Here is a 26512-nt window from a genome sequence, read left to right on the forward strand (position 1 = left end):
AAGAAAATAATTGCACACCAGCAAAACCAAAACACACACACACACACACACACACACACACACACACACACACACACACACACATCCAACAACATCAAAGCAACAGGAATTAACACTTATTGGTCATTAATATCTCTCAACATCAATGGCCTCAACTCCCCCAAGTAAAAGGACACAGAAAACAGAATGCATGCAAAAACAGGATCCATCATCCTGCTGTATACAAGAAACACACCTCAACTTCAAAAATAGACATTAACTCAGGGTAAAGGGCTGGAAGATATTTTCTAAGCAATGGACCCAAGAAAGAAGCTGGAGTAACCATTCTTATATCTAACAAAACAGACTTTCAATCAAAAGAGATGGGAAAGGAACTTCGTAAAAGGAAAAATCAAGCAAGATGATGCCTGTGTTCTGAATATCTATGGCCCAAATGCAAGAACCCTCACATCTGTAAAAGAAACATTACTAAACTTAAATCACACATCAAACCCTACACCTTAATAGCGGGAGACTTCAACACTCCACTGGGCTAGCAAGAACTATTTAGTAAGACTGTCTCAGAAACAAAAACAAATATTCTAAATAGTATAATTCAAACACTGCTTCCCACTTTGGTGACACGTGTGTGAACAGATATAAATATTTTTGGCATATGTTTGAACATGGGCAATGACACATGCCTTGTGAAATACTGACTTACATCTTTATGGTGGCATGAGACCCATCCTAACTCCATCAGGAACATGAAGTACTTCCATCTTGAAGCTCACGAGTAAGCTGAATGCGTTTCAGAGTGCCTCCAGCTACCTGCGGTGCTGTGCCTCTCCCGCTCACTGACTGCACTCCTCGAGTGTTTGCTGACGTGAGCACCAACACGAGGGCACTCCCAAGCACGCAGAGGCTCTCCTGAAGCAGGACTCGGCAGTAGATGTAAACGTGGTTTTGTTCTGATCCCATGTGTGGGATGTGAAACAGATTTGTGAGTAGGTGCATGATGTTATGTCTGCTAGAAACGGAACTGCCTCTTGTGGGGTCATGGTCTTTGCCAGTTAAAAACACATCTTGGCATGGACTTTGAGAGGAGCCCCCCCCAAAAAAACAAAAACAAAAACCAGAAGCTTGGCTTCTGGCTTTTCTGTCACTTCAGATTGCTTAGCTGTTCATTGTTCCACTTTGAAACGCTCCTAGGGAGGAATGCTCCAGAGAATTCAACTAGGCTCTGGCTGCTGTGGTTGCAGTCACTTATGCTGAGCTGTAGGCTCGCTGTTTGACAGGTCTTCTAGAGTGGAAATGCCCCCAAGGAACGGAGTCTACAAAGGTCCAGGTCCACCGTCCCTACCGACCTCATTTCTCTCTTATCTCGGGTAGGTGGGTAGAAAGGGAGGTAGAGGCATTAAAGAACCCCAAATAAAGTAGGTTTTTAAAAACGATCAAAGCCTACAGGAAGAACCCATATGTGGCTGAGGCATAATGGGTAACTTAATTTCCAATGCTGTGGAGAAATTGCAGATTTTAAAGGTATAAAACCTGCATCTGCTATGACTTAATTTCTCTGGAAATGTCACACCTGTTTTGAAGATTCTCAACACTGAATGACTGATTAATATGTAGTACTCCTTTGAGAAGTGGAATGCTACAGTTGAAAGCCAAAAGTGTCCTTGGTCATCTTCAGACCCTTCCACAGACATCACTGTCCCTCCTCTCTCTGTGCCCCAGCACCTTTGTGACTGTAAGGGCAAACACTGCAGTGTGTGGGGAAGCCACTGGGTCCACCAACCCTAACCTCTGCTTGCTTGCTGTACAACAGCAAGTAACACGTGTAGCAGAATCTCCCTCCTCAGCCCTAACCCGTTTCCCTGATCTATCTGATAACCGCATTAACTCTGGCCTCTTTTTCTGTGACCACGAATGGTATATCCCCATGGGAGAACCTTGGTCTCCTGAGGCAACCTGAACCCACAGTCCCTGGCATAGGTTGTAAACCCTACTTTATTGGAAGTGTTTAGGCTTCAACCTCCCTTCCCACCTCCCAACCCTATGCAAGAGAAAGAAGGTGAGTGGGGAAGGGGATCCCTTTACCTCTCCTGGCTGTTTAGGGTAAATTAGGTTCTGTGGGGCTATACCCATCTCTATCAACAGCAGGTGCAGCCAGCAAGTCTTCTCCAAGCCACTGAGCCCCCCGAAAGCGTTTCTCTCCTTTTTGTCTGTTTGCTCCAAACCCCGACACCATCTGTCTCTGGTCTCTTCAGACTGCCATGCGCCAACACCGCACGCCACCCCTTTTCTCTGAGCTCTTATTTATACCCTCAGAGCCCTAGACGCACGCATCTCTTCATGCTGGCAAAAGCCACGCCCCTGGCAAGACGATTAACAGGTGTTCTAACTGAAATCCCACACTTGGGATTAGAACAAAAACATATTTACAGAACACAACTGAGTTTACAAAGAAACCATTACAACAGTTGCTTACATTTGGATCCAAATCAACATTTTCTTGTTCTTGGTGGAGCCAGAGCTGTGTTATAACTCAACGACATCAGCCACTAGCTGTCAGAGCCGGCTTGAAAATGCTCACATTGCTCTTACAGAGAAACAGAAGGCCACACAGAAAAAAAAAAAGCCACTAGATGTGTGTTGTGTGACACCACCTGCTGGGGAGACCTGAGCAACAGCTGACTCCCTACGGAGAGGGAGCAGACAGGGGATCAACTTGTTGAACTGATGACTTCAATTGGGAGGACAAGGAGGACAGAAACGTCCCATGGAGCAGAAGGAAGAAAGCTTGCTTGACCTTGACTGAGAGTGGAAACCAGCTCTCCTTCGCTACAGGACTTGCACTGGCAATAGAAGTAAACAGCAATGTGAATGGGGTTCTCTGAGCACTCTCACCTCCATGTGAAAGTTCACTTCCCAGGAGTGAGGGACTGACATGTGACATCTGTCCAGGCAGAGACAACACAGGTGACCTTCAGATGTCTGCTACCCTGGAAAACTTATGTGCACAGTGAGATCGTCACTGTGATGTCTTCCTCTTGCCTTCTTATCGCTCAGGGTTCTCTAGAAGCACAGAATTTTAAGATGTTTATATACGGGATTTATTAGAATGGCTTACGGGCTGTGGTCCTGCTATTCTGACAATGGCTGTCTAGTAAGAGAAGGTCCAAGCACCTAGCATTTGTTCAGTCCACGGCGCTGGATGCCTCAGCTCTTCTTCACCATATGCCAGGGTCCTGAAGAACAGACTCTAATGTCATGAAGGAATGAACTCAGCAGTGGGAGCAAACAGGCAAAGAGAGAACAAGTTTCCTTCTGCCGTGTCCTTTTAGATAGGCTGCCAGGAAAAGGTGTGACCCAGGTTAAAGTGGATCTTCCACCTCAAAAGAGCTGGATTTAAAGTAGATCTTCCCACTTCATATGATTTAATGAAGAAAAAAAAATTCCTCACATGCATACCCACCCATTGGGTTTTAGCTGGTTCTAGATATAGTCACATTGACAATGAAGAATTGCCATCACACTTTCTTTTTTTAATTTTATTTTTATTTAATTAACTTATAGAGATTACATCTCAATTGTTATCCCATCCCTTGTATCCTCCCATTCCTCCCTCCCTCCCACTTTCACCTTATTCCCTTCCCCTGGATCTGTGACAGAAGGGGACCTCCTCCCCCACCATATGGTCACAGCCTAGCAAGTCTCATCTTGGTAGCCTGCTTATCCTTCCTCTGAGTGCCACCAGGCCTCTCTACCACGAGGAAGTGGTCAAATATGGGGCACCAGAGTTTACGTCCAAGTCAGTCCTCGCTCTCCACTCAACTACATCGCGCCTTCTTATTCACTCTCTCCAGCAGCAGCGGCTGTCGTTGTATATGTCTGCAACCACAAATTGCTTTTTTGAGTCTCATGCCATAGTCATAACTCTGAGTGTAGGCGTATCACCTTGGACAAAACTTAGGGTTTTAACCAGGGAGACACTGATTTAAACAGTGTTGAATTGTATTCTGCAACTCAAAGAAAATAGTGGCTCTCTGTAAACTCTAAAACAGGAGTTCATTTTTGATAGTAGATAAATGAAGCTTTTTTTTTTTTTTAGGTAAGAATGAGGTAGGTGCTGCCCGTTGTCTGTGTGATATGAGGAGGCTATATGGGCATATGGAACTGGGACCCTGCTCTTCCTCCCACCCAGCTATGAGGCCGAAAGCCAGACTCTGTCACTGCTCAGATGGTCACCTTGCTGAACAGCCACCCTGAGGGATGTGGGCTCACTTGATGTCATTAGCTTCACTCTTTGTAAGTAACTTGTTGTTGCTGTTGTTGTTGTTTTGAGACAAGGTTTCTCTGTGTAGCCTTGGCTGTCCTGGACTCGCTTTGTAGACCAGGCTGTCCTCGAACTCCCAGTGATCCACCTGCCTCTGCCTCCCGAGTGCTGGGATTAAAGGTGTGCGCCACCATCTCCTGGCTTGTGAGTAACTATTATTTATAGAATGGGTCCCTTTTCTTAAGTCAATAAAGAAGGAATGTCCCCACCATTTGGTGACAATGAACCTGGCCCTGCCATGTTTCTCCTTGACACAAGCTGGAGCCGTTTGGGAAGAGAGAGACGCTTACCTGAGAAAGTGACTTCAAAAGATCAGGCTGAAGAGAAACCGGTAAGGCTGGTCCAGCCCATGGTGGGGGGTGATGACCCTAAAATGGTGGCCCTGCCACTGGATTCTATAAGAAAGTAGGTTGGGCAAACAATAAACAAGGAGAAATCCCGTGAGCAGCACCCTCCACTGACTGCAAACCAGCTCCTGCCTCCATGGTCTCTGTGCTTGAGTTCCTGCCCTGACTGACTTCCCCTGTCATTATGACACTTCACTTTTCTTGGTAGAAGTGATCAGTAGCATCAGCAAATAAAAATGGAAGAGAATGTTCTAGGAAATTTAGAGCTATAAATTATAATATTAAAAATCAGAGATTGCTCAAAAAACATGATACACCTCAAGGGCATAGGAAAACAAGAACAAATCAAAAGCAAGCACAGTGGATAAGAAAGGAAGAAGAATCAGAGCAAAAAGGAAAGAAAGGGAATGGAAAGACAAAAAGTCGGTGGAAAGGAGTCCGAGTGCTGAGGCCCCAGGTCTTGAGGAATGAAGACAAGGCCATGCCTGGACATCTGAAGTTCATTGCCAGGACAGTTGGTGGTTCAGGAGGGGAACGTGGAAGGTGCATACAGGACCCTGAACAGAATCCTCACCACAGACGGGCTGGCTGAAGTCATAAAGCAACAAATCTACTACGAGAAGCCTTGTCGCCGCCGCCAGCGGGAGAGCTACGAAACATGCGGAAGGATCTACAACACGGAAATGGCTCGGAAGATTAACTTCCTGATGCGGAAGAACCGTGCAGACCCATGGCTTGGCTGCTAAGGCCTGGGGTAGACGGCCCACGCTAAACCTGTGTCCCAGGGGCAGACGGCCCACGCTAGCTATGTCCCAGGGATAGAAGACCCACGCTAGCTAAGTCCCAGGGATAGACGGCCCACGCTAGCTAAGTCCCAGGGATAGACGGCCCACGCTAGCTATGTCCCAGGGGTAGAAGACCCATGCTAGCTATGTCCCAGGGTTAGATAGCCCACACTAATTTTATGTCCTGCTCTTTTCTATCTCGCTAGTCCATAGTGGACACTTTCTTCTATTAAAAGGAAGAGTATGAATCAAAACAAAACAACAAACAAACAAACAAAAGTCAGTGGAAAGAAGATCCTTATTTCAAAGGACCAAGAAAAAAAAAATTACACAGTTAGCCAAGGAATCTATCAACAAGCGCAGACTCTAAGTCCAATCAAATTCGAAGAAAGGTGGTTGGCATCAGATGTCAGTCGAATCCAGAGGCAATGTCCTCTCAGATAGAAAATCTCTGTAAATGTCTAGATATATATATAGGACCTACAGAAATTGAACTACCTAATTAAAAACAAACAAAACACCTAAGAAGATAAACAACCAACAAAAAGTAAACAGTAAAATGAAGCCTATGGCCCAGAAAGGAAGCCCCGAGCTGGATGCAATCATCATGATTTTCCCCAGGCTTTCAAGAAGAACTGTGACGCATGCTCCCCGGGGCTCGCTGAGGCAGAAAGAGGAGGACAGCAGTCCCACTCACTCCATCAGCTGTTATTATCCTGACTCCAATCCTGAATAAAGACATAATAAGAAAAAACTAAAATCCAATTTTCTTAATATATATGGGACCATACATACTCAGAACAGGTTCACCAGGAATCCATGGAATGCAGCATTTACGGACGGACACACAGCATATATATGCACAGGAGTAACGGCAAGAACAGAGCAGTTATGAAGACTTGTTATTTTCTACAATGGACTTAAATTGAGATCACTGCATTTGATTAATAAATACAGTGCAAAAAAGACAGATATCATGTTATCTATACATTAGGGATACTCTGGGTGATTTAGGGGTGAGCTTAAGTAAAGCGAAGTCTAGGAGGCGATTGAAGACCAAGGAGAGATGGGATAAACAGTACCAGAGTAGACCAGGTTTACATGATCAAAGTGCATATATGTAAAGGTCAATGAAATTCCTTACTTTGTACAACTAATTCGTGCCAATGGAGATTTAGAATTAAAAAAGAAAGCACAATTTTAAAACAATAAAAATAAAATGCAAAGTCAAAAAAAGAAAAACAGATGATAATTAACTTGGCAAAATGGCATAACAGAAATCCCCAAATGGGAACACTCCTCCATTGCTGGTGGGAGCACAAACTAGTACAACCACTTTGGAAATCAATCTGGAGCTTTCTCAGAAAATTGGGAATAGTGCTACCTCAAGACCCAGCTATACCACTCCTGGGCATATACCCAAAAGATGCCCCATCATACAAGGATATTTGCTCAACTATGTTCATAGAAGCTTTATTCATAATAGCCAGGATCTGGAAACAACCTAGATGTCCCTCAACCGAAGAATGGATAAGGAAAGCGTGGTGCATTTACACAGCAGAATACTACTTAGCTACTGAAAACAAGGAAATCTTGAAACTTTCAGGCAAATGGAAGGAACTGAAACAGATCATCCTGAATGAAGTAACCCAGACCAAGAAAGACATGCATGGTATATACTCACTTATACGTGGGTATTAGCCACATAATACAGGATAACCTACAATACGCAGACCTAAAGAAGCTAAGCAACAAGGAGGACCCTAGGAAGGATGCTTAATTCTCGTTTAGTAGGGACAATAGAATAGATACCAGAAGCAGCTGAAGAGAAGGAACGGGCGGGAGCCTACCATAGGGGTCCTCTGAAAGACCTCACCCAGCGGGGAATCAAAGCCCATGCTGAGACTCACAGCCAAACTTTGGGGTGGAGCACAGGGAGTCTTGCAAAATAGTTGGGAGATAGAAGGACCTGGAGGGGACAGAAGCTCCACAAGGAGACCAAGGGACCCAACGAATTGAGGCTGGGGGAGGGGATGGTTCTGCTGAGACTGATGTGCCAACCAAGGACCATGCATGGTGAGGACCGAGACCCCCTGCTCAGATGTAGTCAACAGACAGTACAGTTTCCTTGTGGGTCTCATAATATGGAAAGTAGAGGCTACCTCTGACATGGACTCTGGCGCTCACTCGGTGATCACTTGCTCCTGGCAGGGTGGCCTTGCCAAGCCACAGAGGAAGAGGACACAGGTAGTCCAGATGAGACTTGATAGGCTGGAGTCAGACGACAGGGGAGGAGGGCTCCTGTTAATGTCTGTCTTGGCTCTGGGAAGGTCCAGGGCAGGAGCTCTGGTGCTGGATGTGGATTGCCCTCCAGTTCACCATTTACTTCATCTCCTGCAACTGATGGCTCCTGCAACTGATCAGGATTGAAAAAAGAAAGATGGAAGGGAGCCCAGGGTCCCCTCTCTAGTGACTGGCTATACTTTAGCTAAGGAGGAAAACTTAAGCTGACTATAATTTTTCTACATACAGGGCTGTAAAAGTGGTTTCTAGCCAAAAACTGCAGAGGGCTTCATAAAAGGAGGCTCTCTGATCTGCAGATAGACCTCTTTGTGGAGATCTCCAGTAAGCTAAAGTATGCCTGATTGTCTGAGAGGGCTGATGGGCATCCCCAAGTCTATTAAGTTATTTGTGAATCTACAAAGAAATAAGAGAGAAATAGAAAAAAAACACACACACACACATTCAAGAAAAAAGATGGATGAAGTTAAGCATCTTAGCATCAATGCTGTTTATCGTTGGTCACTGTATTTATACATCTGAGAAAAGGGAACTACCTCATAATCAAAAAAAAAAAGCAATTAATCACAGAAACAGATGAATTCTAAAATACAACAGGTTACATGTTTTAAAACTAAAATTTGTTATCTATGTATCCATTACTTAAGTTCATAGTGATTTCAGAACAACAAAGGTTGACAAGGCCTAAAGGTTAATAGGGTCTAACAGTTACAAGAATGTATAGCTTTTCAATTAGGACTGACCTGGCTACACATTTTCCAGCTTTCTCTTAGTTCATAGTGAGTTCAGGGCAATAATTTTATCTGTCTTTCATTCTAAGAAGTAAAGTAAATTTAAAATGGCAGCATATGATGCCATAAAGTGACAAGATATAAGGAATTATAACAGAACCATTTGTATATTTGGACATTATATGGTCTGTACGCAATCTAGACATTATATCTTGGGTTGATGGGAAGTTTAAACCAACTTGCCTATATTTATGGTGTATACCAGGATCCATGGTGCTATCTGGATTGAAGGCTTATCTGAGGCCACAAATCTGCTTCAAGGCTGTCCCCTAGGGAGGTATCTGGGGGTCCACAGAGGTAAATATTACAGCCATAAACTCTCTATTTGAAATTGTTTGAGTCAAATCAGGAATTCCATAATCAAGGATTAACTCATCTAAACAGTAGTAGATATTCAGTAAGATCCCGTAGAAAGTTTGTTCAGTCAGAATTGGTCAATACCCAGAAATTGACAGTTCACACCAATGCCATATTTTAGAGAGATGCATCAGTGCACAATTGATGGAGATGTCAGAGGTTGGAAGTAATTCTGGTGTATGTCACAGTACAGACCTTGCAAAATACCAGATTCCTTCCAGAGATCTCTCATGCCTACTGAACTTTCTCAAATCAATGACTCTTGACATTATGTCAGAAGCTGAAAGCAATTCTGGGGGTACACCACAGTACAGACCTTGCAAAATGCCAGATGTCTTCCAGAAAGCTCACATGCCTGCTGAACTCCTTTAGCAGAATGGCTCAGAGGCTGGAAGCAATTCTGGGGGTGCATCATGGTACAGGCACTGCAAAATACCAGATCACCTCCTAGAAAGCCCACATGCCTAACGAGCTCCTTTAACAGCATGGCTCTTGGCAGTCCCCTTCTGAGGACTAGGGGAGGGGGAGAGGGGAGGGAGGAAGAGTGGGAGGCGAGGGAGGGGGCTACAATCAGGATGTAAAGTGTAAATTTAAAATAATAACAATAAATAAAAACAAAAGCAAAATCCCAAAATGAACAGTCACACAGCCAGAAAACTAAGACTCTCAGTGCAAACAAAATGGCAGGGAAAAAACTTATTATGACAAAATGTAGCAAACGATCATGTCGATGTCCAGCCAATTACCAATGTCCAAATCCAAACCAATCACCAACCTCCAAGTCCAACCACCAACCTCTCGGTCCTATACAGATCATCGCCAATCATCTCCTCACAGAAGGCCACAAACCAGCCCCAGCCAGTACGTTGTATGGACAACTGTCTGTCATTTCTCACAATGGCTCCTCATGAGAGAAGAGCATCACTAGACCAGTCACAGCAGGCACAACACACTGCGTTGTTTTTTTTTTCCTCGCTGTTCACTGACCCTCTTCCCGATCCACATGCCCTCAAGCCCAGTCTGACCCTGCTGCTCCCCTCTCTGTCCCCTCCACTTGCCTGTCTGTCACATGCAAGGGGTGGTCTCCCTCTCCCATTGAGGGTCGATTAGAAACACAATAGTCCAGGTGGAGTCCCCAGGTCTGCTTCCTGAATTCCAGGTCCAGGATGGCTCCACCCAGGCTATCTCAAGGTTAATCTCAGGGAGTATCCGTGGTGAGTCCAAGGGCAAAACCCGCCAAGACTGCTTTCACCTGTGACAAAGTTTACAGTCCCTCCCACAACAATGAGAGAACAAGAATGATAATTATGCCTCACTGGGTTATGGACACTGGTATTTACTAGCTAGACAGTGAACCTATATGATGCTGCAATAGCTTTTGCAAACTGTACCTAACATTCTTTAACTTTTACAAACGTCATCATATTTACACTCAAGGAATTCATTTTTTAAAATTTACTTCTTGAGATTGTAATTACATCATTTCCCCTTTCCTATCTTGAAGCCTTCATAAACCCCCTTGCTCTCTTTCAAACTCAGAATATATACATTTTATTTATATATATGTGCATATATTACAATATATACATATTTAAAATCACATTATATGTGTGTATATATATTCTCAAACACATCAATACAACCTGCTCAGTCTGTATAAAATTACTTTTATGTATGTTTTCACGACTGTTTGGTATTTGCTATTTCATTGGTGTGCTCTTCCCTGGGGAAGACCATTCCTGCAGCATCCCTTAGCTGCTAATAGATCTTTGTTAAGGGTTGAGGACTCACGAGTTTTTGCCCATCTACATCCGTGTGTCTATTGTCGGCGTCCTTATTCAGCTCATGTTTAGACAGCAATGCTGGTGACTTTAGGGCTGTGCTTCTAATATTTATAGGAGACATGGTTTACAGCAAACTGCCTTCTTCTCTTGCTTTTACAACCTTTCCACCCCCTCTTCTTCAGGGTTTCCTTAGCTCTAGGTGCAGGAGCTGTTTTGCAGATGTATCCATGGGGCTGGGCTTCATATGCTGTCTTTCTATTAGTTGCTGTTTTCTATAATGATCTCTGGGTGCCGCAAAGGGAAGTTTCCTTGCGAAGGGATGAGGGCTACATTTATCTACGTGTGTAAGAACAAATATTTGGAATGTTAGGGACTGTGCTGGTTTAACACAGAAGATGTAGGTGCTCCAAGATCCATGACGTCACTAGCCCTGTGCTGTTGGCTAGCTCTCCAATACCGGGCATGGCTTCCCTCCAGTTGAGCAGATATTAAGTACAATTAGAGAGCTGTTGGTGACTGCCTAAGTGTGCATGGTATGCACCTTTAGGGTTATCAAGCAAGGCTGATTATTGGTGTGGTTCATGGGTGTCACAGTTGGGAAGGACTGTTGGTTGCTTCATTTTTTTGGAAGTCTGCCTGGCACCTGCTGGTACCATGAAAGCTAGTGTTAAGGGAAGAGGTATTCAGGTCAGTTCTAGCTCAGAGTTGTCTAGGCCCGAAGTCTCAAGTAGATGGTATCCTCAGCAATAGGTTCTTACCTTGCACCTCATCGGGGCGGCAGGGCGAGGGGGAGGGGCAACCAAGGGCATTAGTCTGCAATGTTTTAGAAGTCTCTTGAACAACCCTGACCAATCACTCCAAAGAGGGCTTCTCGGACCTGGCATTGGGGGTTTTGTTACATGGTCTATGATTCTTACAAAGAGCTTTGTCAGCTCAGATGAAGATTTTTTTTTCATTTAAAGTATATATGTGCGTTTATATAATGATTTATGCATTGCAGAAAATTTGAGGTAGACGGTTCATGATATATTCCTTATGATGTTTTTATTACCGCGTGTTTCACCCTCTTCTGTCCCCTTTTGGAACCCCACCCCATTTTTCCATCTTCCCATTTCATTGCTTTTTAAAACCCAAATTGCTATGAGAAGGAAGGTACCCCTTCACTGGCACTGTGAGACGGTAACATCACACCCCAGGACATCTGTCAACAGGTACAGGACTATGGCAGAGTTTCACTCTAACCTCCTTCAAAGACCTCATTTGCTTTCTTATCAGCAACCCAGGATATTAGAAGTTTCTGGATCTTATATTCACACTGATGAAAAAAAAAAACTTTGTCGTCACAGAATTCTCCAGATGCAAAAGCATCCTTTTCATGATTTAGGAGGTGGAATATTTGCAGGTGCCCTAGCCCATCCTTTTCTCGGGCACAATGCCTGACCCTGAGACATTCATAAACAGCAGAAATTGACGTGCCGTGCTGCTGGCGGCTGGGAAGTCAAGATGCAAGGTACAGAAAGAGTCAAAGCAGAACGGAGGCTGCTCTCTTGATCTATCATAGTGCTTGGTTGTGAGTTTTCACATGGTATTGAGGAGAACTGAGCCCTGTCTTTCATGCTGTGACAAGGAGCACAGCGCAGGGATGCTTCCATACCCGAGATAAACGTCTGAATAAATGACAGGCACAACGGACAGAAAGACAGCCGAGAGAACTATAACCCTGACGCAGTCATATGTGTGTATGCATATTGTAAAGGTAGTTAAAACATTATATGGATATATGACATTTTCAAAGATTTTCGTGGGGGAGGACTAAGGCAGGGTTTCTCTGTACAGCTTTGGCTATGCTTTGTAAACCAGATGAGCCTCAAACTCACAAAGATCAGTCTGCCTCTGCCTCGCTGAGTGCTGGGTTAAAAAGAAAAAAATTAAACAGATGATATCTGACCTGGTCTCTCGGGCCATTTTTGGAGGGTCATGTTTAAGTAGAATTCAGGAGCCCGACATGCTGAAGTAATAATTTTCCACCAGCGTGGTCCTGCCTGTTTGGGATGAGACAGAAAGCAGCATTAGGATTTAGGGTCCAGTTGTTATGATGCCACTAGCCTCCAGGTTAGGTTCGAAAAAGTTAGGGTCTGACAGAGTAGGGAACTTTGCTGCTTATTTTTGGCACTTTTATTTGTGACTTCTCTCTCTGCAGAAGTGAATACTACTGTTTTTATATAATCTAAGACTCTAAAGTATCCATAAATATTAGTCATCTCTAATTGGACGTGATACATACAACTGCCCAATAATAGCAGCACCAACAGGCTGGGGAGGGAGTTGGAACAAAGCCCTTCCTTTCTTTGAGGTGGCTAATGAAGGGGGGACCATCAAGGGATTCCCTGATGATGGAAAAGACAAAGGATAAACTAGGAGTTCTACCATCTTCTAGTGACCACACAAATCTATGGCTCAGTTGATTGTAATCTTAGGAAATGCTGATTTTTTTTTCTGCACTTGAACTTAGCATGCCAGCATTTACACTGGAGGAGAGAAAGCATGGCATCTAGCAGGAAATACCAAACATTGTATTGTCCTGCAATTAATCTCTTTTAGGGAGGAGGACACTCATTTATTTAATTCATCAGGTTGCCTGCTTCCACCTGTATACACAGTTGTGAGTATAGGCTTTCAAACAGTTGGCAACTCCCAAATCTAGCAACGGAGAATCTCAGGTTGGCACAGGTAAAGGCAGATGCTTCTGACAGCTTGATACCCCTTAGTAGAAATATAGTATATTTGGGGGGGGTGGCTTTTTAAATCACACATTCTTGCTCCCAAATAATTGACACAGAGACCTATTAGGTTTATACAACAAGCTTTATTTGCTTTAAAGCACTAGAGCTGGGCAGATATTATTCATCTGTTCTAACCTTCTATGCTATTCTGGCTACTTCTAAGCCACATTACTTGGCCAAATTACTTGTCATATTGGTCCTGCCTGGGCTGCTTCTGCTCCACCAGGTCAGCCCTCAAGTCCATGTCCTTCCTCTCCCTCTTGCTCCTTCTCCCTACCTCATGGTCCCTCAGACCCCTTGCCTGGGAACAGAAGTCCAGCCTCACTGTCCTCTCTCACCCACCTATAGGCTTCTCAGTTTCTTTATTAACCAGAGATAACTGGGAAGCAAAGTTTACCCAACACTGATCAATGATCTTTACAATGCCCACCTCTGGACTGCAACCAGATCTCAGGGCACAGAAGTCAGTACCTGAATACACAGTGCCCCAGGTCAACCCCCAACACTCCTTGGCCATGTACTTTCAAAGTCCCTTAGATGGGCCCACTGAGGGGAACCCCAACTGCCACACCCAACCTCTCCATTCAAGGTCTGGGATCCTATCAGCAGTTCTGTCCTTGACCAGGAGGAAGTCCTGGTTTCCTGTCATCTGCACACCAGCTGTGTGACTTTCCCACGCCTCACCCCAGTTCCTGCTACTGGTGCTTTACAAAGCCATCCGACTGGAAGATGCCTGATGATGCTCCCTGACGGTGCTCCCTGATGGTACTACTTCCTGAACCGTGCTCCTGCCATCTAGGAGTGCTGCCTTTCTTCCCTTAAGCACCCAGTTATAAAACTCCTTTCTAAAGCCCACCCTCTGTACCCCATGAATTTTATTCTTCAAATCCACACAAGAACGTGGAGCCACTGAAAGTTCTCTATGACTGTGAGTTTCCAGCACCCTGACTCCCGATGGAGCATCCTGTTCACCTGGATGGAGCAAGAAAGCTCTGTCAAAGACACCATCTCCTCCTCCTCTTCCTCCTCCTCCTCCTCCACCACCACCACTACCACCACCATCACCACCACTTCAGGACAATGTGAGAAATCAAAACTAAAAGGGAAACAATGTGCAGTAGTTGAAACTAAGCAACATGACCTGAAAAGGTCCACTGACCCACCACAGAAGGTCTACACTGCGGTGGATGATAACCTGGATGCCTAGACTACCACAGAGGCATCTAAGTGTGCTGCACAGGGGTCTGGGTTCCTAGTCCACCGTAGAGACTCCCCTCAAGTTGCTGGACAGGGTCAAATTCATACCCATGTGGCATCCCTTTTGCCGTCCCAAGTGCAAGAACTACTAGTACCACAGTGGCTGCTCACAGTGATACCCCAAGGGCATTCCCAGTGCTCAGGGATGTCCCACACAATGACCCTAGGATAGGCCCAGTTCTCTGGGGGCTGCTTACATGAGGACCCCAGGACAGGGCCAGTCTCCAGGGAACTGCTTAAAAACAGCCCCCCAGGCAATCTCCTTTACCAAAGGGGGTCCATCATGATGGTCATGGAAGTGTCAGTCTCCAGGAGGCCAAAATCAGGCTGGTGCCTAATGTAGGGTCAGGATCCAGGAAGCTTCCATGTTTACCTCAAGCTGCTCTCACGCGGCAAACAGTGCTCCTAGGGCAGAGCAGTTATCCACATCTGCCCCCAGTGCAGATCCCAGTGCCTATGGATCTGCTTCCTTGCTGAATTCAAGTACCTTATCCTGGGAGGCCCATGTTAGGCCCAGTATCCAGGACACCCCATGACCATCATGATACACCACCTTTGGTAAAGGGCGTGCCGTGGGGTGCTGAGTTCAAGCAGTTCTCTGGAGACTGGGCCTGTCCCGGGGTCCTCATGTAAGCAGCCCCCAGAGAACTGAGCCTGACCACCCACCAGAGTACTGGCTGGAACTTGTGGGGCCAACTGTATGCTTTTCAGTTTAGGGTCAATACTCAGGCAGCCATATGCACAGTGCCTCCAGTAGAAGGCCCAGTAAACAAAGAACAATTACAGGCTGGTCTACTTAAATCCCAGTACCAATGGGTACCTTCATTCTTTTATCTACGTCAGACCCTGTGACACAATCTGACCTGAGGAGGAGGTCTGTATCTACAGGGCCACTTGCACACTGCAACCTATACACATGTGTAGATCGATACTATGGCTCATCCTGGCCGTAATGCAGGCTTAGTACACGGGAGGCTGTCTGCACACTGACCTAATGCCAGGCACAGTACCTCGAGGACGTCACAACAGCTGACCTTAATTCAGGCTTAGTATCCAGGGTTGGCCCACTGAAGACACCACCTCTTTCACTGACAAAGGCCCATCCAAATTTGGGGGCTCACTACCCCTGCGTCACTGGAATCTTCTCACACCCTCCATCCCAACCTACAGGATACCATTCTTTTGCAATCTACGTTCTCACTTCAAAAGCTTCCAGCTAGGCTGGAACTTCAGCTTCTACCCAGACAACTGGAGAACGAGTGAGATCCTGCGTTTGGTTTTCCGCGATCTCAGCTTTGTAGCTGCCGGAGACGCGGTTCTCCTCCAGGTCTCCACAGAAGCTTTTACGCCCTTTATGTCGCACATGAGCTGGGAATTCAGATCCCCGACTTTGTCCTTTTACGTCACCACAGTGTCCAGAAATGTAAGGATCAAGCAGCCACGGATAAAGCTTGTTTGATCTACTGCCAGCTCCCACCCAGACCACTGATGCTTTACCTACTACTGGAAATACAACAGCCCTCTCCTACTCTTGGTGGCTATGGTCTGACATATAACCCCTCAGTAGATGTTTGAAACTAAAGCTAGCACTAGTAGTAAGTCCCATTATTATTGGAGACCTTGTGCCTCACACCCCAGCAGTCAAAATTGAAGATCCCAAGGACAGATGGCGAGGACCATGTCATAACAACCACCACTTACTGAATACACCCTGCCATGCACAGGACAAAATTCCAAACTATTCAAACAATAAACCTCAAAGCACCCAGAAACTTATTGGGACCTCAGGTTACATAGCTTGTCCATGTCCCACAGACTCTGTCTTCCCTGTTTGGAAATCAGTAGGACCTAGCAGAATTCACCTGGAGCAGATCTCCCCAAGCCCCCAGGATCTGACTATATCTGTACGTCAGGCAGCCTGGGAGGCCCATGTGTCTCCTCAGGGGCAAGCGAGACCAAGGCATGCTTCCACACTACGTTTCTAGCCTATTTCTGAAAGGTGAATATACCCCCCCACACTGAAACCAGCTAGAGATTGCTCTACTCCTGCCCTGAGCCTTTATACTAAAGAAGCTCCAATGTGTCACCACAGTTTCCCAGAAGCAGCTGAGGCGCAAGAGTATGTTCCTGTAAGGGCAGCAGGTGTTATGAAGCAAAGCCTAGATTCAGATTCAGGTAGCTGGTTACAGGTGCCCACTCCAAACCATGCGCTGGGCAGGAAATAGAAGCATGGCCAGAATAAGACCTCTGTCCACACAGTTTCCTCTCCTTTGGTGGCTTTGAGACCACTGTAGGCTGTGATCAGTAACTTGGCTCACACAGTGCTGGCCTTCTGCTTGAGTGCAAAAGCCACGTGTTGATGCTCCTTCCTGGGAACCTTGGAAAGTGGGACTAGCTTTCCTGCAGATGATAATCACTCACATCAGGGGCAGCTTGTCTCTTGAGGAGGACTACTCAGAATGCTAGGATGGAGAGGGCGAGGGAGGCTGTACATTTAGAGAGGAGTCAAGTGACTCGTCTTCTGAAAGTCCCCTGGATTCTTCACATCAGCATCTCCTGTCTGTGGTGAGTGGTAGAAAACTGTCTCTCCCCCTGTGAAGGGGGGAGGGTGCTTTGTACATGGGTCTCACTTCTCTTCTTCCTCCCCCTGCAAATGATCACAGCTTGGAAAGTTCTTCAAAGGAAATGGCTGTTCTTGTGACCCCCAAGTCCTGGAGATGAAGTGCTTCTGGTTACAATGATTCAGCAAGAAACCACGCCCCACCAGAGCTATCCCACCATGCCCTGGTCCTGGGGCTCTACTTGCCAAGCACTTCTGTTCTGTCAGCCTGGCCCACTACATGCTACTCCTCACCCCCCAACCATGTGGCTGGCTTTTCTGCTTGCCCTCTGCTGCCTAACTTCCGACATCCATGGGGCACACACGCCAGGTAAGAGAAGGGTCATCTGGCCTCATCCCAGGGTGCTGTCCTGTTTTGTGGTAGTGGAAGGATGGGGGCCCTGGCCTGATAGTCTTGTATCTTCCCGAGGACACTCTTGGAGCTCTGGGGGAAAAAACCCTGGCAAGGGGCTCTGAGTCCTGGCAACAGCTACATCCAAGCAAAGCAGACATCAGGGATTACGCATGACAGCAGCCACGGGGATAGCTGTTCAAGGGTCTCAGTCAAGCAGCCGATATCTGACAGCTTTACTTTCCTGCCTGTGACCCCAATAAGATACTCATCCTTCCCACAGTCAGCATGTTGGTGGCCAGTGGAGGGTGGAGGTGGCCTGTGTTGGAAAGTCGAGACAACCAAGTTAGCTGACTTGCTAGCCACCAGCCATGAATGTCTGTTTCCCTACGGGGAGCTGGGTGATGTCTGCCCCAGCAAGCAGATTTAGCACATAGTTTGATGGCCTTGCTTCTAACAAACAAGAAAGCTGATAACTGACCAGATGAAGACAACATTTAGCCATAAGGCTTTTGTCACTCCTCCTCTTTTAAACAAGCTGGGTCTGGTCACAGGTTACCAAGGCAGGGTGTTCAGGAAGGCACAGTGAAAGAAAATAATACCCAAAAGACACCACGGACATGGGATCTCCCTTCACAGAAAACCAGATACCAAGAAGTGAGCAGTAGCGTCAGAGGAGGGCACAGCCTCAGAATCCAAGACCTGATGAGGATGCTGTGATTGGGCGCTATGGAGAAAAGACAAAGACACAGAGAGGGCAGCTTCTGCTCTGATAGAGGGACGGGCCACAGCAGCTCAGGGGGTGGTTAGCAACAAGCAGTTAACTGGTAAGAGAAGAGAGGCAGCACCGAGCCTAAGTCAGGCCACAGACCCTGCCTCCCACTGTTCTGCTCCCTGAGAGCACTAGTGCTTGCTAGGAGGCCCTTCCTGGCCTCCCTCCTGTCCCTTTGTCCCGGTTGTCCAGAGAAAACCTTAGGCAGAAGCTGGGTGTTCATGCCGCAAAGCCCTCGTAGCCTCTGTGAGAGATCAGGGGAGAGCACTGGTTGCTGGCTGTCTTCCCAGCCTTGGGGTTTCATTTTTTTGTACTCAGTGTTTTGAAGATGTAGTTCTTGTCTTCTCTGGGGCCTAACTGAACACAGTGAGAACATTCACTGCGTGATAGTTAATGCCATCAGACAGCCTCTGGGGGACCGCCAGTTCCCTGTCTCTACCATGTTACCTTCCTGCTAGTGTGCGGGCTGAGAGGCGTGCTCCCTACTCCTCCTGTCCTCAGCAGCTTCTCTGGGCCACCTCCTTCAGGCCTCTCTGCCCAGACCCAGTGAGCACCACCTTCACCTTCACACAGAAACCTGAGAACACAGGAACCTCCCACCAGGTGATTTTTGCGGGGGGGGGGGGGGGGGGGAGGGCTAAAGACAGGGTATCTCTGTGTAGCCCTAGGTGTCCTGGAACTTACTTTGTAGACCAGGCTGGCCTTGTACGCCTTGGCCTGCCTCTGCCTCCTGAGTGCTGGGATTAAAGGCGTGCACCACCACCACCCAGTTTAGCTGACGGTTCTTGAACTTCCTTCAGCCTGCTTTTGAAAAGGCCAATAACTGTTGCTGTCTTAGTGAAGTGGCTCAGTGATGACACCCACAAAGTGCTTGGAGGCCTGGGTGCTCCCAACAGTGATGACCCTTGCTTGCAAGTCTATGGTCAGGCCCTTGCTCTGCTGTGCTAATGGATCCCACCTCTAGGCACTGGGGTACCACCCTTGCTGATGCTTCCAGTAAGGGCCACAGCTGCAAGATGAGGTATTCACAGGGTCCTTTCTCAGGATTCAAACAGCTGGGAACCTGGGCCCGATGGTGTACACACACACACACACACACACACACACACACACACACACGCACAAAACCACCTTCCCTACAGGGATACTGAATATGTCTGATCTGAGCACCTGGCTTCACTCTGCCTAGGAGTTAAACTGCCCATCCCTACATGCAGGGTCAGAGCAGTATCCCCAGTCTTCAGAATTTAGGAAATTGCCACATTCTTTGCCTCTGTCTCTTTGCTGTTTGTGAGAATGGGAAGTCTTCTTTCTCAACAAAGATCCCCTGCTGGCAGTTACCCTCTGCTTCACCCCACTGCCATACTCCAGTAGGACTTGCAGAGGAGGCTTGTTTGCTTAGGCAAGAAACCTGCAGCACTACAACCACCTGCTTACATAGCAAGGGCTAGGAGCATAACTAGGCCTGGGTATAATGGATTCCCACAGAAGGCTCTAGAAGCTGGTGCAGGTTAGGTCTAGGCCTGAGTGGCCTAGCCTATGTGTGAAGATTTCTAATGAAGAGGTTTGTCCTCAGAGAGCCTTGCTGTGGCCATATTGTACCTGCTAGGGTGCTGGATAACACTGACACTCCTGGTCCATATGAACTGGTTCATTTATTCTTACCATGAGAGGTCAGTGTCATCATCATCCCCATTTACAGATGGGACATGGATACTCGGAAGGGTTAAGCAGCTTGCCAAAGCCAGCACAGCTGATGAGATCAACTGGGATTCTAAGACTGGGTGTGTCCCAGTTGGTCAAGACAGAGTTAATCCTGGAAGTATCAGCATCTGCATATGAGGAGACAATTCTGCCTCAACGAAGCCCACCCACCCTCACAGCTCAGGGCCTCAGAACCTGTAGAGCTCATGGCAAAGAGACAGACTTCAGGGACTTTTCTGGTGGCAGTGAGGGGCCTCACCTGAAGCTGGACAGGGCCTGGAATTTGCCCCATTACTTTTCTAGTCCTCAGAATCCTCTGCTTCTTCTGTGGGAACATATCATAAAGGGCTGGAGTGCGTGCTGGAACAGTCCAGAGGACACCAGATTGAAGAGATCTACAGACCAGACCAAGTCTCAGAGTCCTACTGGACAAAAGCACCAGCAGCATGCCTAGGCCCTGCTTAGCAAGCCTGGAAGCAACTATCGTCTGTAACTGGATCTTGTGGCTCTAGCGTGGGAGCCCTCTGACAGGAGAGACCCTGCTTAGTCAGGCACTGATGGCACCCTCTACTAAGAGAAGATGGGATGCCCCGAAATCCTGTGTCCCAATGACCATAACTTTTCCTTGGCCTACATGACACCTGTAGTGGCCTGCAGTGGACTTTGGATGATGCTTGTCCTGTTGTCCTGGTTCCCCTCATGCCGGCTCCGGTAAGCAATGATTAAGCAATGAGAGCAACCTTCTCTACTGCTTCCGCTGAGGGTGTCTGCTACATGACTGCCATGCAAGGAAGGCCTCCCTCCTGGCCTGAGCCACCTCCACCTCTCATATCTGGTGTTACAGGCTCCTGTGCTGGAACACTGTGCAGATGTGCCAACAGGCCTAAGCACCCAACCCTGGGTATCACGATTCTAGAGGCCACAGGGACAGACAGCCTGCTTTAAAGGTCATGTTTAATATAAAGCCTTACTCCTTCCCTGGCCCCAGATCCTAAGACCTTCCCCACAAGCTCTCACAGAAGCCTTCCAGTGGGACCCAAACCTTCCTGCCTTCTGGTTCTGAGGTGTCTTCTACCTACTGTATTAGTTCCCAACCCCCAGATGAAGTAAAAGCTATTTCTCCCTCCACTTCCATTGGGCCTCCATGACCATCTACTCAATCACTGGGATATGGGAGCATCTTGTCCCCAAAGGAAACTTGGGATCTACATTTGAAATAAGAACCCAGCCACAGCAGCCAGCACTGCATCTTCCTGTGCAGTCTGGATAGTCATCAGCGCACTATAAAAGACTATCCCATCCCCCGCTAGCCTGGGGCTTTTCATTTTCACTGCATTTAATTTTACCCCACTTAGTTATTTACATGCATGGGCACATGTGGATGACTATGGAGGTGAGAGAACAGCGCGAGAGTTCGTTCTCTCCTGCCACCAGGGTCAAACATAGGTCATCAGGCTCAGCAGCTAGCACCTTTACACTGAGTCATCGCACCAGCCCTAAAAACATCTTAACCCCTAAACAACTAAGCTTAATTGTAAAACTAAACTATCTGGTCTTCAACCCCATCAGAGACTTGAGAAGGAATTACCAGAGTAGACAGGAAGTGCAGGTTAGCAGTTTCCAAAATGAGAAAATGACAGAGACAGTGTGCTGCCTGATCAGTCACCCAAAACTCTCTATAACATTGCCTTTATTTTAATTTTTCCCCATATGCAGCTCATCCCTGGCCACTGAAGAAAAAGTTAAAAATAAGAGAAACCCAAATTCAAGATATTAAGAACTACAAGCCACTGTAGGGAGCCAACTGGTTCACTGGTTCTTATGTTTTCCTAATACTAAAGTCCAGAGTCCACAGCCAAGGGACCAAATACATACACCTGGCCGAGCCCTGCCCTTCTCACTTTAGCCACCTTTGTGTTAGCATTTGTTTTTATCTATTTTATTGGGGTTCTTATCAACTCTACCTCCATAATCTACCCCAATTCCTTCTAACACCCCAACACCAGGTAGGAGAGAAAGGTTAGCGGGGAGAGAGGGCATAGTTCTCTTTAGGCTACTTCCTGCTGATCAGGTGCCTTGGGGCAAGCCCAGTCTTTGTAGTCAGGATAACCCCAACTTCCTGTCAAGCCACAGCAACGCAGCAACCAGGCGCAGCAGAGGGGAGCAGCAGCAGCCTTCTTCCTTGGAGCGTCCCCATCCCTCTCTGGGCTCTGGCATTTATTCCTTCTCTGGAGTCCTCAATATTAAATTATCTGCAACTGGTAAAGATCACACCCCTCTCAGAGGCCACACAAGGCAAACAGTCAGCTGCTGTGAACAATCTAAAGTAGCTCCGTATCCCACACCTGGGATTAAAACAAAACATAGTAAAAACAAAACAAAACAAAACCAAAAAACAATATAAAAACCATAGTTACATAACTGAGTTTTTGAAAAAAACTACAACTCCCACTCCACTCTGGCCTCTGGGACACTAGGAATTGGTCCTATGAAGGAGCCGAGCAAGGAAGTGACTGGATCAGGGTCTCCAGTGAGGTGGGGTCTTCAGTATCAGTTAACTCCAAGTCCCTTAGACTGTTTCCCCATTATTTATACACAAATATGGACTCCTCGGTACAGAAAAAACAGGTCTAGATAGAAACCACCTGATCACCCTCTCACACCCACAGCATACCAGGCCCTGGACCCAAAACTCAAGGGCTAACAGTCACACAGCAGGAAGGGGAAGATCTGTGTACCAGTTCCTCAGGAGCCCTGAACAAGAGTGGCAGTCACTGGCGGTGTTTAAGGTGTGCCTGAGCAGACATGGACTTGGGTTCTAAAAAAGGCCATGTAGGCAGGCACTGGGTGACAGGAACTATACTACTATACGGCCCATGGCATCTCTTCTCAATGCCAAGGCATAATGAGGATGCACACACTCAGGTGGTGGGGTGAGCAGGCGGTAGGCACACAGGTGAAGGTGGAGGAGAGGCTAGGGCCACACAGCTCAGAGAACTGGGTACCACCAGGGGAAGAGGCATGACCCAATATCCCAGTCAGTATTCCACTGACATCAGTGTTTTTGTCTGGTTCTTTTGTTTCTTCAGATTTTTGTTCCAAAGACTTGAACTCCATTGTGAAGCCAGGATTCCCCCAAACAATAAAGACCAATAACCCAGGAGTACTCAACGCAGCCAGGCACAGTGTGGAAAAGTTCAACAACTGCACAAATGACATCTTCTTGTTCAAGGAGTCCCATGTCAGCAAAGCCCTGGTACAGGTACGGAGCTAGGACCAATAGCTGACACTTCATAACAGTGCTGGGGAGCTGGGCCACACAACCCATTGCCTACAACACTGGAGCAGAAGGAGTTGTGCCATAGCCCAGACCAGTGCCACCCAAAGCTGAGCATGACAGCCTGGGACTTTTTCTTAGTAAAACCACCGAACCTCTGGCCAGAGCCCATCAGTGACAGTAAGGAATTGGTGTGCTGAGGCTGACAGAGAGGGCACATCAGCACCAATCAGAGCTGCCCTGCCAGGGTCCAGGGTCTGGGTCATATGCTGTCATTATCCCTCATCCACAGTCTACAAAGCTACTGCACTATTTTCCACCGGATCCATTCATTTTCCTCCTAGAACTGGACCCACTCCCTTCTCACACCTACAAACCCGCTCTTCCTCCAGCCTGCTCAAGTGTCACCATCCAAAGCCAGACTTCTTGGTAATTGATTATATCCACTCAGAACTTTCCTTCCCAGGGGACCCCAGAGGGTAAAGCCAGTCTCGTGTCCCGTCAAGAACACGTGTTAACATACACAGCACTCTGCTAACACGTGACGTTGGTTTCAGAAGATGTACAATGTTTGCTGGAGCCTAGAGGGAAAGGGCTATGGAGGATGACAGCTTTACTGAACTGACGTTTGTTCTGGACCACAGGGCCAGGGTGGCTTCTATAGTCTTTTGGTGACTATAAACTCTTTAATAGTGTAATGTTATTTGAGAAAGGATGCTTCAGGCACACTCTGGTATGTGGCACTATCAGCACTCTAAAGACCAGCCTCAGACAGTCAGATATATGGGCCTGAGTGTCCAAGGTCCCCCCTGAGGGGGATGAGCATTATCTCTCTATACATGCTATTTGGTTAATACTGCACTAAAAATTGAGGAACTTTCCAACTCTATAGAAACCACAAACTAAAGGAAAAAGAACTAAATCATGGCTGTGTCCAAGTAGAGAAGGGCTATTTTGAAATTCAAAATAAATCCGTTCCCATATGAGTGGAAAAGCCAGCAGATACCATGTACGCCAACAAGCAATACAGACGTCAGCAAGCTTAACATCCATTTAAACAGCTCTGAGGGTTACAGGGGGCTGTCTGGTAGGTTGACGTGATGACAGATAAGAGGGAGACGGCTGGCGTCGTCTTTACCTGTGGCTGTGGCAACCCCAACCTGATATTTCTCCAGAATGCAAAGTTCTGGGCAAAAAAACAAAAAACAAACAACAACAACAACAACAGCTACGTAAAAGGAACTATGAGGCACAACCAGCAGGCAAGGAAGAGAGAAGTCCAGCTTTGCTCATCGCAGCTGCCTCCGCAGTGCCCAGCTTCTCAGCACTCCCTTACCTGCTGTAAGGCCTGCTCTCCACCCAGGAACGCAGTGAGTCCCTTGCATCTTATGCCAAGTAATCTAGTTCCTGGGCCTTTGGTTTCCTCAGGTCGTCAAAGGCCTGAAATACATGCTGGAGGTGGAAATCGGCAGAACCACATGCAGAAAGACAGAGCATCCTCATCTGGACAACTGTGACTTCCAAACCAACCCTGCCTTGAAGCAGGTGAGGCAGAAGCACCTGTCTACTGAGTCCTGGCTCTCAGCACCCAGCTCACCTTTCAGGGCTGCAGTCCCTGCACTGCCACATACTTCCAACCTTACACCCACAGAGATGTTCCCTGCCGGCCATGAACACATGACAGCAGGGGGCAGGTACCCTCTCAAGGGGTGAAAGGAGGTACCCTCCCACTGCTCACATGACCTACTACCCCCCCACCCCCCGACTTTCACTTCCTGAGGCCTCTTTGCCGACAATGCTGTGAATTTGGGATAAGGAGACTCCAGCAGGAAAAGCTTTCAAATGATTCAGAAATCATATACACCACGTACATATCTAGAGCATGTTATAAAATATGACATGTGCTATATTACTACATATGATCTCTCTACAGAGAAGAAGTTTTAACATGGAAACTTTAACATGTCCTTACTATATATGATAAGTGCATACTCTTGAATCATTCCAACTTTTAGTAGGTTTGAAGATTTTCAAAATAAACACTGGTGATGGGTAAGGGAAGAATCCACGTGCATGTGAACACTTTCACACAGCTCCCAGTGGCCTGGCACACACAAGCAATACTAAGAGAGCTGTCCTGGGTGGCAGGGTCTCTTCGGCAGCTGCGGTCCTAAGCTGAGCCCTTTTTTGTTTCAGATTCTACACTGCTACTCTGAGGTCTGGGTTGTTCCCTGGCTCCAAAGTTTCGAGGTGCCTGTTCTCCACTGCCACTGACTTCTGCCTCCTCAGCAAGACCTCGGCTGTGATAAATATATACTCACATGCTCCCTACTCCTTACTTTCCACCCCAGCCTGGCCGTCTCAGATCCTCAGGGCCCTCTTACCAGTGACCAGGCAGAAGCGGAACGGGTCATGAGGTGGCTGGGACAGGAGAATACGCTGCCCTCCTGGCCAGATTAACTGTCTTCACACTTTCTTCTAAAATTAATTCTTCTGGTGCTGCACGCCTAGATTCAGGATGTGGGCACAGAGAGCATCCTTTGATGGCATTGCTAGAGCAGGGCAGAGCAAAGCAGATACAGTCAATAAGGTGGTCGGTCGTGTGGGAGGCTTCTTGACGCCTGACTGCATGAGCAGATTCTGTATCCATCTCTTGTCTATTCTTAACATCTGTTGAGACCACTACTGACGGGGATGGCTTATCGTTAAGTAAAAAGCTGATCATCTAAAAGCAATACCGTGTGTGCCACCCTTTATTGGAAGCCAGGAAAGTGGGTGACCTGGTAAATTTAGTTTGTTTCCATAAAACCTAAGGCTTCATGTAGTGATAAGCTGTAAGCGTAAGTGTGCTGAAGACCTAAGCGACTGGCCCAGACCTTGGCATCAACAGGGTAGCAGCACCCACAGAGAACAGAGAAAACTCTGGAAGCACTTCTGAAGGGACAGTACCTGCACCCAAGTTCTCTGCTGCCACGTAGGCTAATAGTTTAGGAGTGCTCAGCGCACAGGGAGCAGGCTCAACACAGGGTAGGGTCACACCTCTCAAAGCCACCCACTGTGAGACACAGCACAGCTGGAGCCT

The 26512-nt window shown here is 47.0% G+C and overlaps 2 protein-coding genes and 1 pseudogene across 3 annotated transcripts in view; 2 read left to right on the plus strand and 1 right to left on the minus strand.

Moving 5' to 3' along the window:
* The window catches only part of LOC311593531 (kinesin-like protein KIF3B), a 37175-nt gene extending 24447 nt beyond the window's left edge, over positions 1–12728 (minus strand). Inside the window, exon 1 of the mRNA XM_084774891.1 lies at positions 12635–12728. The gene's annotated coding sequence lies outside the window, so the exon portion shown is untranslated. The remainder of the gene's footprint in view (positions 1–12634) is intronic.
* On the plus strand, positions 5150–5549 carry LOC311593536 (small ribosomal subunit protein bS21m-like; annotated as a pseudogene). Its single transcript has one exon. The product of its transcript is annotated as a small ribosomal subunit protein bS21m-like (transcript).
* A 3018-nt stretch (positions 12729–15746) lies between the features above and the next one.
* Positions 15747–25759, plus strand: LOC311593534 (cystatin-F-like). Its single transcript, XM_084774901.1, has 4 exons — positions 15747–17656; positions 23243–23415; positions 24859–24975; positions 25627–25759. The coding sequence occupies exons 1-4, from the start codon at positions 17464–17466 to the stop codon at positions 25702–25704; spliced, it is 561 nt and encodes a 186-aa protein (XP_084631027.1). The 5' UTR covers positions 15747–17463; the 3' UTR covers positions 25705–25759.
* The last annotated feature ends 753 nt before the right edge of the window (positions 25760–26512 follow it).

The sequence above is a fragment of the Acomys minous genome, assembly GCF_964271855.1.
Source record: "Acomys minous genome assembly, chromosome: 3".
Classification (NCBI taxonomy): Eukaryota; Metazoa; Chordata; class Mammalia; order Rodentia; family Muridae; genus Acomys; species Acomys minous.